Source organism: Hemiscyllium ocellatum, chromosome 34, assembly GCF_020745735.1.
Source record: "Hemiscyllium ocellatum isolate sHemOce1 chromosome 34, sHemOce1.pat.X.cur, whole genome shotgun sequence".
Taxonomy (NCBI): Eukaryota; Metazoa; Chordata; class Chondrichthyes; order Orectolobiformes; family Hemiscylliidae; genus Hemiscyllium; species Hemiscyllium ocellatum.
This window is the reverse complement of record NC_083434.1, coordinates 32,634,023-32,646,880: the sequence shown is the minus strand read 5'-3', so window position 1 is coordinate 32,646,880 and position 12,858 is coordinate 32,634,023. Positions and strand designations below refer to the sequence as shown.

General features: G+C 42.6%; 1 protein-coding gene across 1 annotated transcript in view; it reads left to right on the top strand.

Moving 5' to 3' along the window:
• LOC132832162 (sodium-dependent neutral amino acid transporter B(0)AT3-like) overlaps positions 1 to 12,858 on the top strand; it is a 56,442-nt gene that overhangs the window by 32,522 nt on the left and 11,062 nt on the right. Inside the window, exons 8-9 of the mRNA XM_060849910.1 lie at positions 1,497 to 1,653; positions 11,755 to 11,959. Of these exons, the coding sequence (XP_060705893.1) occupies positions 1,497 to 1,653; positions 11,755 to 11,959 (362 nt within the window). The remainder of the gene's footprint in view (positions 1 to 1,496; positions 1,654 to 11,754; positions 11,960 to 12,858) is intronic.

The following is a 12,858-nucleotide window of genomic DNA, read 5'->3' as shown; positions in this document are numbered from 1 at the left end:
TTAGGATCCTAAATTAGTGTCCTGCTGGGTTCTTAAACTACGAACAGTTGAATTTCTGTGCAGCTTTTTTCAGATCGCTCACTATAACTTCAGTGGAAGATCAATGGACAAAATGGTGTCATGGATGCAGTTTTGGAATATGGCTGATGATAGGGTACTAAGGCAGGACACTATAATATTACTTAGCATTTTATGACCATTATAGATTTGGATTGAAAAGGCTGGAAGTTTATCCACTGCAAAGGAGTGACAATGTTAGGTTCAAGGCAGCCAAGGAAAATTGAAAAAGATACAGTGCTGAAATCCAGTCGCTATAAGTGTCCTTGACAGATGATGAGAGCATGCTGAAAAGCAAACTTACAGAACTCAGAAAGAAATAAATGAAAGGGATTTGCATTGAGTCAAGTGACAGCAACGTAGGATTTTTGAAAGGCAGGGTAGGTTGGAGAAGATTGAAGGATTCAGGAAAGATTTTTCAGGGAAGGTGATTAACACCAGTCTTGGCAAACTTACTCGACAGTGTCCAAATTATGGGCTCTTTGAGACAGAACTCAGTGAGCTGAGTAACATGTTTTGTCTGACCAGATGGACTGGGAGGTGGGCTGAGGGATGAATCACATCTCCACAAGGTATGAGCTTAGAATGGCTGATGGAGGTACAGTGAAATGATATAGTCATAGAGTCATAGCAATGTATAGCATGAAAACAGACCTTTCAGTCTAACTCATCCGTGCCAATCAGATATCCCAACCTAATCTAGTCCCATTTGCCAGCACTTGGCCTACATCCCTCTAAACCCTTCCTATTCATATACCCCTCCAGATGCCTTTTCAATGTTGTCATTGTACCAGCCTCCACCACTTCCACTGGCAGCTCATTCCATACACACACCACTCTCTGTGTGAAAAAGTTGCCCCTTAGGTCCCTTTTATATCTATCTCTTCTCACCTTAGTTCTGCACTTTAGTTCTGGGCTCTTCCACCCCGTTGTCTATTTACTCTATCCACACTCCTCATGATTTTATAAACCTCTATAGGGTCACCCCTCAGTCTCCGATGCTCCAGGGAAAATAGCCCCAGCTTACTCAACCTCTCCCTATAGCTCAAATCCTCCAACCCTGGCAACATCTTTGTAAATATTTTCTGAGCCTGGAGGCAATGGAGTGGAGAAGGCTGAAGGACAAACCAGATTGAGGGAGCAAACAGGCAACCGGATAGTCAAATGGATGCTACAATCTCTGCAATGAAAAATCCATAAATTCCTCATCTCCAAAATCTTGGCCACATCAGGCATCTTGATAGCAGTTCTTTTTCTAAAGAGAAAGATATCATTCATCAACAAGACAATGATGGATGTGTTTACCTGCTTTTTTATTTCATCGATTATTTGTACTAAGTGGGTTGGTGGGGGATGGAAGGTGGGGACAAGGGTCTTGCTAGACTTCCAGCTGCTAAATCAATGAATGTTTGTGTCCTGACATTGATTTCTGTCCACAGCAATATACTGCTTATTTCAAATGAATTTGAAATTCAGGATGGAAATGTTACACGAGATAATTACTTTAGTTGGATGAATGATCTAAACGTTACCCATCATGACAGAATCTTGGCACTTCCTCTGAAAAGTTGTGTCCTGAAAGACTTTCTTGATCAGGTAATTGTATTCATTTTTCCTTAGCAACATTTTGCCGATGTTAAGTTTGTTTTATAAAATCTGAAACCCTGGAATCAGAAGTTAGATAGGATTAATGCTTGTCTGTTCACGTCACAAATTGGCACAACACAGGAGGAGGTAGAATAATCCAATCTGTCCCAAGTCCTTTATAGAAACAAATAGAACTGTGGATGCAGCAAATCAGAGACCAAAACAGAAATTGCTGGAAAAGCTCAGCAGGTCTGGCAGCATCTGTGGAGAGAAATCAGAGTTAACGTTTCAACTTCTGAGGGAGGATCACTCGACCCAAAATGTTCACTCTGATTTCTCTCCACCACACCTGCTGAGCTTTTCCAGCAATTTTTGTCTCTGAGCCCAAATCTTCTGCTGTTTCCCTAATGTCTCCACTTCAAGTGTTTATCTAATTCCTTTTTGATAGCTAATATAGCTTCCAATGTATTTTCAGGCAGTGCATTCAAACTTGTAATAACTTATTTTATAATAATAGTTTTTCTCATGTCATCTCTGGTTCTGTTGCCAATTATCTTAAACCTGATTACCTATCTTCTGGTATTGAAAACAATTTCTCCTATCACCTATCAAAATCCTTTCAGACTATGAATGCCTATGATGAATCTCCCATTAGCATTCTCTTCCCTAAGGAGAACAGTCCCTGTTTCTCTGCTTTCTCTGTGTAATTGAGGTCTTTGCTCCCTGGAACCACTTTAATAAATTTCCTCTGCAGCCTCTCTAAACCTTTGCCATGCTTTCTAAAGTTTGCTGTCAAAAGTATTCAAGCAGGGGCCTACCCAGTGTGAAAACATTCCACAGAAGCCAGTATCCTATCACCAAGTCACCCTTTATTTACACCTGCAAAGCATTTGACACTGATCCAGCTTCCTCCAAACCAGCCTTCAGGATGTGCAGGATTGTCTGACACTCCTGTTTATAGCTGTTAGTCAGGACTCCCTGATTGGACCATAGAACATTACAGCGCAGTATAGGCACTTCGGCCCTCGATGTTGCGCTGACCTGTCATACCAATCTGAAGTCCATCTAACCTACACTATTCCATGTATGTCCATATGCTTGACCAGATTAGTAGCCCCAGTCAGGGAACTCATACTCTGTGAGGGCCACCTGGCTGCCTTGTACCAATCACTACACGGTGTTTTATCAATATTTAGCCTATCGTACTTAGTTTTTTACTTCATGCCTCTATTTATAAAGCCAAGACTCCATTCACCTTTCTTCTCTTACAGACTTTTCATCCTTATCTTGGCACCTTCTAAGACTTATGCACATGCAGTCCCACATTTCTCTCTTTTTGCACCCCTTTAAGATTGGGCCATTTTTTTCGCATGACCTCTCTTTAATCTTGTTACCAAAATGAATCATGTTTCTCTGCACTAATTCCTGATGAAGAGTCTGAAACGTTGTTTTCCTGCTTCTCGGATGCTGCCTGACCTGTTGTGCTTTTCCAGCACCACACTCCCAAAACTAAATTTAATCTGCCTTGTGTCTCCCCATTTCACCGGTGTTTCTACATCCACCTGAAATCTGTTACTAGCATTCTCATTGTTAATGAGTTTAGTACATCATGAAAAGTTTGAAGTTATACCCTAGAGTTCAGATCAGTAATAGGTAGAAAAATTATCCCAGCTCCAAACGCAGAGAAACACACAACCTCTGGTCTATAAAGCAACTTTCGCAATGACTTGCTACTTTATGTTCCTTTGCCAAATTCATATTCATGCAGCAATCCCCCCTTTTAACCCCACGGGTTTCTATTTTGCTAATGAGTCTATTATACACAAAGTCTATAATTTAATGAAACATCTGTTGGAAGTCCATGTACACAACAGCAACTGCTCTGCCCTCATTAGTCTTCTCTACTACTTCACCAAACATTTAATCTGACTCATAGGATGGAACTTTGCACACATCTTGCTGGTTGCAAGGAATTCACGTGAAACAGAAGAATTTCATCCCAGTTCCAACTCAGACTGGTAAACAACTCGTGTGTCTTTGTTAGGTTAGAAGCGCAGGTGATGTGCGATGGCTGTGAACCATCAATGCAGAGCTTCAGCTTTGAGTGAAATCAGTGGGCTAGAATACAAGAAAATATATTAAAAATGTGCTCCCAAGCAAAAGCCACCCTCACCCTGAACACTTCACAAACGTAAATTCAGAATCAATTAACCTCCCTTTGTGTTGTACCATTGTGTGATTCTCTGATGATGATATCAAACAAACTGATGAACATATTTGAACAGTTTGTACAAAATTTATCTTGTTAATATTTATCTCTTAATCATCTCCACAAATCAGATTATCTGGTCTTTATCCCTTTTTTGGGTTTGGGAGCTTGTTGTGCACACCATGGCTGCTGTGTCTCATGCATTATAATAGTAACCATAAGTCACTTAGTGTCGCATCAGCTGAAAAACACATTGGCTGTCCAGGAGTCATGGAAAGTGCATGTTAAATGCTAGTCTTTCTTGTCTGTTTAAAACAGAATAGCTAGGGCCTTGAAATTAGACTGTAACTAAGTCAAAGGTTCAGTCAATGTCATAAACCAGAAGGTCAAGCAATATAAATTATCATAACATAACCATTAGGTTGCAACATCGTATGCATTGTATCTCTAGGACTTTTACCCTGCCTATTTTCCCTCAGTAAAAGGAACATTAAGCTATTATTAGTAGCAGTCCTGACCCACATAGCAAGATACTATCGTAATGCCATCCTTTCTAAAATATGTGTGTTCAAAACAACATTTAGAGAGTCATTGTAGCAATCTATGAGATAGAGAAAGTAGGGAATGGGAGGAAAAGCATTGGGGAGAGAGAGGTTAGAGTTTGCCTTGTCCTTAACATGTAACTTGTTCATGTCAGTGAGCAAAGCAGATGATGAGGTGCCAGCCTTCTCTCAGCGGAAGCTACCTACCTCTAAAGAAGGAGGTCATGGGTTCAAATTCCACTCTATAGCATTGCACCAAGTCTGACTATTCAATGCACTATTGAGGCAGTATTTCAAATGAGGTGTAGGCAATTTTCTTTTTGAAAGGGTGTTTAAATAGTTATGTTTGTATGACAGTTTTATGAGCCATGATAGGAACAAAGCCTTTGAAGAGATTTTTGCATGGCTTATGTTTGAATTATTTATTTTGACTGTTGTGAAACCATTCTAAAGATTTCCCAAGGATATTATGGAGCTGAAGAGCTCCTGGCATATGGAGTGAGTGAACATGGAGGGACATGGCTGTATAGAGGGCCATGATAAATGGGATGACTGTGAGAGATAAGAGCTTAACACTTTTGTGTAGAACAGGGCTGTTATATCAGAGACAGACCATTTAACCTCAACATCTGTTGTGGTTCTGTTCGCCGAGCTGGAAGTTTTTGTTGCAAACGTTTCGTCCCCTGGCTAGGCGACATCACCAGTGCTCTGGAGCCTCCTGCGAAGCGCTTCTTTGATGTTTCTTCCGGTATTTATAGTGGTCTGTCCTTGTCGCTTCCGGGTGTCAGTTTCAGCTGTCCGCTGTAGTGGTTGGTATATTGGGTCCAGGTCAATGTGTTTGTTGATGGAGTTTGTGGATGAATGCCATGCCTCTAGGAATTCCCTGGCTGTTCTCTGTCTGGCTTGCCTATGATAGTAGTGTTTTCCCAGTCGAATTCATGTTGCTTGTTGTCTGCGTGTGTGGCTACTAGGGATAGCTGGTCGTGTCGTTTCGTGGCTAGTTGATGTTCATGTATGCAGATTGTTAGCTGTCTTCCTGTTTGTCCTATATAGTGTTTTGTGCAGTCCTTGCATGGTATTTTGTAAACTACATTAGTTTTGCTCATGTTGGGTATCGGGTCCTTTGTTCTAGTGAGTTGTTGTCTGAGTGTGGCTGTTGGTTTGTGTGCCGTTATGAGTCCTAAGGGTCGCAGTAGTCTGGCTGTCAGTTCTGAAACGCTCCTGATGTATGGTAGTGTGGCTAGTCCTTTTGGTTGTGGCATGTCCTCGTTCCGTGGTCTGTCTCTTAGGCATCTGTTGATAAAGTTGCGCGGGTATCCGTTTTTGGCGAATACCTTGTATAGGTGTTCCTCTTCCTCTTTTTGCAGTTCTGGTGTACTGCAGTGTGTTGTGGCTCTTTTGAATAGTGTCCTGATGCAGCTTCGTTTGTGTGTGTTGGGGTGGTTACTTTCATAGTTTAGGACTTGGCCTGTGTGTGTTGTTTTCCTGTGTACCCTTGTGGTTCGGTGTTCTCTGTACTATCACGTCTAGGAATGGGAGTTGGCTATCCTTTTCTTCTTCTCTCATGAATCGGATTCCTGTGAGTGTGGCGTTGATGATCCGGTGTGTTTTTTCTATTTCCGTGTTATGCAAAGGTTAGAACAAACAGCCCTACCACAAATTCAACCCAAACTCTGGGTCAGATATGTCGATGACACGTTCGTAATCATCAAAAACACGGAAATAGAAAAAACACACCGGATCATCAACGCCACACTCACAGGAATCCGATTCACGAGAGAAGAAGAAAAGGATAGCCAACTCCCATTCCTAGACATGATAGTACAGAGAACACCGAACCACAAGGGTACACAGGAAAACAACACACACAGACCAAGTCCTAAACTATTAAAGTAACCACCCCAACACACACAAACGAAGCTGCATCAGGACACTTTTCAAAAGAGCCACAACACACTGCAGTACACCAGAACTGCAAAAAGAGGAAGAGGAACACCTATACAAGATATTCGCCAAAAACGGATACCCGCGCAACTTTATCAACAGATGCCTAAGAGACAGACCACGGAACGAGGACATGCCACAACCAAAAGGGCTAGCCACACTATCATACATCAGGAGCGTTTCAGAACTGACAGCCAGACTACTGCGACCCTTAGGACTCATAACGGCACACAAACCAACAGCCACACTCAGACAACAACTCACTAGAACAAAGGACCCGATACCCAACATGAGCAAAACTAATGTAGTTTACAAAATACCATGCAAGGACTGCACAAAACACTATATAGGACAAACAGGAAGACAGCTAACAATCTGCATACATGAACATCAACTAGCCACGAAACGACACGACCAGCTATCCCTAGTAGCCACACACGCAGACAACAAGCAACATGAATTCGACTGGGAAAACACTACTATCATAGGGCAAGCCAGACAGAGAACAGCCAGGGAATTCCTAGAGGCATGGCATTCATCCACAAACTCCATCAACAAACACATTGACCTGGACCCAATATACCAACCACTACAGCGGACAGCTGAAACTGACACCCGGAAGCGGCAAGGACAGACCACTATAAATACCGGAAGAAACATCAAAGAAACGCTTCGCAGGAGGCTCCAGAGCACTGGTGATGTCGCCTAGCCAGGGGACGAAATGTTTGCAACAAAAACTTCCAGCTCGGCGAACAGAACCACAACAACGAGCACCCGAGCTACAAATATTCGCTCAAACCTTGAACCTCAACATCTACTCAACCCTGTTCCCACCTTGTGCATGCTTGTAGAAGGGGTGTTTCCTAACTTTAGCCTACCAAGACCACTCAAAACATTCTTAAGCAGGCAGCCCTAGACCTAACTTTGCAATTTGTTTCAGTAGGTGTACAGTGAAAATTTCCTGGAGTAAGATAGCTAGTTGACAGACTAAAAATGTATTCACAAAATTACACAATGAAACCCAAAGAACAGAATAAAGGACCCCTACAGAATTCAACCTATCCAGCTAGACTTAATCATGCTGTTCTGAATGCACACAACAGTCCCAATCAGCAAATTCCCTTTAAAAAACAGTATAAATGGAACACATGCATACAGGTTGAAGTTGAAGGCAGATAGAGAGAGTTTCCTTACAATTCCCTTTTGAACTTCCCAGCTCAAGATTGAACTAAAACTGCTCAGCTCAGCTAGAGAGCTGACCACTCCCCTCTCGTTATACAGGTCACATCTAAAACATGACCAGTTTGGCCTGAAGTCTCATCTGTTTACATATAAACAAAAGGCTTCTCAAAATCCTTTTCATCTCTGTACCAAAACAGACTGACCTGAGTCCAGCCCAGTTTAGATTTGACACAGGCAATTGACATGTTGGAACTTGACCCTCAAATTTATCTCAAGGTGTTCATGGAACCTTGTGTACAACCTGGCTGTGATGTTTCCACAGCACCTACACTTCAAAAGCACCTTGCCTTTAGATTGCTTGAGACCTTCTGAAATCTAGAAAAGTGCTGTATGACTGCATCATTTTCATCCCCCCTGACAACAAAAAGGTAGGGCTGGGTTTTATTACTGTTCAGCAGAGGGTCGAAGAGGAGGAGCAGAATAAACATGGTGAGAAACAAGGCCTAACGATGAGGTGAAGATTGGAATTATATCAGTGTTGTAAATGTTTGGGTGCAATTTGGGAGCAGAGAATTTGAAGGAATATTAATGAATGGCTAATCTGTGAATAGAAGCGAGCATTATGGGAAATTATTTCCACATAGTAACATTGTGGGCTTTAGTTTTAACCCGTAAAAATGGGTGAGTTGGGGTTGAGTGATGGGTAGCAACAAGGAAAGGTTCAAACTCAACCTCAACCTGCCTTCAACACAGCCATTCCACCTTTCATAGGAATGTTCAAGATAATCCATCCACTCTCAGGAGGCAGGTTAGATATTTACATGTTACGATAACGCTGGGAACCTCGTATTAAATCAGTTTTACTGTTGAGTGGCCCTGTTTCCCAGGCCTTGGGAAATCTGGCAACTGAAGGGAGACATGGAGCATTTTGGGGAAAGGATGAATCATACAATCCCTACTGTGTGGAAACAGGCTACCGAGTCCACAACGGCCTTCCAAAAGGCATTCCACACAGTCTCGCCATCCTACCCTATCTCTGTAACCCTGCATTTCCCATGACCAACCCACCTACTCTGCATATCCCTGCACACTGTTAGCAATTTAGCAGACAGTTACCTGAGGCTGGAATCGAGCCGTGGTCCCTAACGCAGTGAGGTAGCAGTGCTAGCCACTGAGTCACCATGCTGCCCCTAACCTGATGAGAGGTAAGCTGGTGATGTGCCCCAGTAATCCTGTGAGTGGGCTTGGGGGACCAGGAGTGCTTTTGCCTGGATTACCAAATATCATGCCTGAAATCAAACACCATCCGTTTCATTCCCTTCCCTCTCACTTTAGGATTGAGGACTATGCCCATTGGAAATGTAGCTATCTCTGGGATCAGGGATTGGATGCCCTGCAACATCACTTCATTCAATCAGATCTGCAACCCTTCACCTTGACCCAGCTCAACATCTCTTCCTTACCTGATCCTACAGCTATGGTCAGATCCAGAGCATTCCTCAGTGAGGGGAGGATGAGGCAACCATAAGCTGACAAGTAAAGTCAAGGAAAGCATAAAAAAGAATGTGGTGAAGCTTAGTAGGATGTCAGAGGATCGGGAAGCCTTTACAAACCAGCAGAGGACAATTAAAAAAGCAATAAGTGAGAGAGAAGATGAAATTTGAAGGCAAGCTAGCTAGTGCTATAAAAGAAATGAGCAAGAGGTTTAATTAGTTACATAAATTAAAAGAGAGAGATAAGAGAAGAGCAAGAGTTCTTATTGGACTGTGTGAAAGTAAGGCTGGAGGCATAGTACTGGGGAGCAAAGAAGTGGCAGAGGAACTGAATAGATACTTAACATCAGTCTTCATGGTGGAAGGCACCAGTAACATACCAGAACTTCAAAACAATCAGAGGGCAGAGGTGAATGTGGTAGCCATCACTAAGGAGAAGGTGCTGGGGAAGCTGAAAGTTCTGAAGATGGATAAATCACCTGGACCAGATAGACTATACCTCAGGGTTCTGAAGGAGCTAGCTGAGCAGATTGTGGAGGTATTAAGTGGTGATCTTTCAAGAATCACTGAAGTCAGGATGGGTTCCAGAAGACTGGAAAATGGCTAATGTTTAAGAAGGGAAGAAGGCAGAAGCTGGGAAACTATAGGCCTGTTAGCCTGACTTTAGTTTTTGGGATGATTTCAGGGTCCATTATTAAGGATAAGATTATGCAGTACTTAAAGCACACAGTAAACTAGAGCAGAGTCAGCATGGTTTCATCATGGGGAGGTCATGCCTGACAAATCTGATAGAATTCTTTGAGGAGGTAATGAGTACGTTAGATAATGGAGAGTAAGTGGATGTGATCTAATTGGATTTCTCAAAGGGTTTTGACAAGGTGCCAGACAGGAGACTGTTAAATAAAATGAAAACCATGGTATTAGGGGCAAGGCACTTGCATGGACAGAAGATTGGCTAACTGGCAGAATGAAGAGAGTGGCGATAAAGGGGTATTTTTCAGATGGTAGCCGTTGACTTGGGGAGCTCTGCACACCTCACTGTTGGGACCACAATTATTCACGTTATACATTAATGATCTGAATGACCTGAGGGCATTGTTGCTACGGTTGCAGATAACATAAAGATAGATGGATCGACAGGTGGTGTTGAGGAAGTGGGCAGGTTGCGAAAGGACGTAGACAGGCTAGGAGAGCAAGAGGTTGCAGATAGAATACAATTTGGGAAAGTGTGAGGTTATGCACTTTGGCAGGAAGAGTGGAGACTATTTCCTAAAAAGAGAAAGACTTCAGAAATATGAGGCACAACCAGAGACTGGTTTCAGGATTCTCTCAAGGCTAACATGCAGGTTCAGCTAGCAATTAGGAAGGCAGATGCAATATGTATTCATTTTGAGAGGGCAAGAATACAAGAGCAGAGATGTACTGCTGAAGCTGTATAGGCTCTGGTCAGTCCACACTTGGAATATTGTGAGCAATTTTAGGCCCCATACCTTAGGAAGGATGTGTTGGCATTGGAGGGGATCTAGAGGAGGTTCACAAGAATGATCCCAGGAATACAGGGCTTATCATATGAGGAGTGGTTGAGGACTCAAGGTCTATACTCGGAGTTTAGAAGGATGAGAGAGGATCTCATTAAAACTTACAAAATATTGAGAGGCCTGCTCAGAGTGGACTTGGAGGAGATATCTCCATTAGTAGGAGAGACAAGGATCCAGAATGAAGGGATGACCCTTCAGAACGGAAATGAGAAAGAATTTCTTCAGCCAAAGGGTGGTTATTCTGTGGAATTTATTGCCACTAAAAGCTGTGAAGGTGATGTCATTGAGTGTATTGAAGACAGAAATAGATGGATTCTTGCTTAGTAAGAGGAACAAGTACTATGGGGAAAAGGCAAGAGAATGGGGTTGAGAAATAATTGAATGATGGAGCAGACCTAATGGGGTGAATGGCCTAATTTTGCTCCTATATCTTATGCTCTTATAGCATGGATCCAAATGTATTAACTAGGGTGGCCTCTGGATAAGGAATATAGTAAAAAAATGCTGAATCCCATCAAAGTGTCAGAGCTCCTTCGCTCCAGAAATGCAAACTTCATAAGAATTTAGTTGAAATAAGGTCTGCAGCAATAGCTCCTTGCTATCAGAAGGATATTGAAGAATACTGTGCAGGTGAATGCACAGACCGCTGTGAAGAAATGCAAAGATAAACTTTGTTTTCTTGCTTTATTAAAGCAACCCTTTCAAAGCTGAACTGCTATATGTCTTAGTGCAGCTGGTTCCCAAACAGTGGATCATGACCCCTAATGGGATCACATGACTGAATTGTGCTGTTGCTAAGCAGCAACATAGATTAGGATCTGAACGAAAACAGTGTCAAGGCCCCTCTAAATCCTTGGGTGTCTCTTTAGTGCCTGTGGCCTAGTGGACAGGCCTAATTGCTTTTGTAATAAATAAAGGCCAGGGAAAGGTAGGTTTTTGTTCAGCAAACAAAACCTTGCAGTTTAAAAAATTCTCACCATGTTGAACTTGTCCTTCCATGTCGCCACTCCCCACAGCAGCTGAAGTTAACTCCTGATCAGGGGCCACGCAAAGTCTGGGACATTAAACGAGTGTCACACCTGGGAAATAGTTTGTCTTAGGGCAAGGAACAACCAAAGCTTGTCATCAATCATTGTTCTTGTTGATTTGTTCATGCAAGATATAAAAAGTTTGATATTATTTTTCTTCCTTTTCCTGTACAGAGTACGTCTGGTACTGGCCTTGCCTTTATAGTTTTTACTGAAGCGATTGTTCGAATGCCTGTATCCCAGATATGGGCGGTTCTGTTTTTCGTCATGCTATTCAACCTGGGACTGTCTTCCATGTTTGGCAATGTAGTGGGCATTCTTACTCCGTTGTTAGATCTAAAGGTGTTTCCAAAATGTGTTCCCAAAGAAATTATTTCAGGTAATTGGTTATTCTTACTGCACAATTTACATGAACAGTGTGGCCTGTAAAACCATTCAATGACATTATGATGCAATCTCTGCCCTAATCTTGTAGCGTTGCTTCTTTCCAACATGTGGGGAGATGTTCCAGGGGTCCATTAAGATCCCCTGCCATGGTTCTCTATTGTCTGTTAAACTGGAATAATCTACAGGTCCTTTCAATATTTCATGGAACTCAGTACAAGTCAACTTCACACAACATTTTTTAAGTTTGGATTCATTCTAATGTCTATGGGCGGCACGGTGGCACAGTGGTTAGCACTGCTGCCTCACAGCGCCTGTAGACCCGGGTTCAATTCCCGACTCAGGCGACTGACTGTGTGGAGTTTGCACATTCTCCCCGTGTCTGCGTGGGTTTCCTCCGGGTGCTCCGGTTTCCTCCCACAGTCCAAAGATGTGCGGGTCAGGTGAATTGGCCATGCTAAATTGCCCGTAGTGTTAGGTAAGGGGTAAATGTAGGGGTATGGGTGGGTTGCGCTTCGGCGGGTCGGTGTGGACTTGTTGGGCCGAAGGGCCTGTTTCCACACTGTAAGTCTAATCTAATCTAATCTAATCTTTCTTCTGAACCTTTTCCACGGCCTCTATTTAACCCACATTATGAGGAACCACAGCTGGATACTGTACTCCAGTATTCTAACCAGAGGCCTGTGTCATGACAGAATGCTCTCCTTTGGTTCATCATGAATGACTTTCGCACCCTCTTAGCTTTAATTCCAACATCTCCATCTTTATTCATGAATCTTTGGAGTGATCTGTGCATTATAAAACCTAGTTTTTTGCATGAGAAGTGATTTTCTTTTACACAATCCATTTTGTGCATTTCCAAAGGTCCCTTCTTATTCCCATGGCATCCCTTAG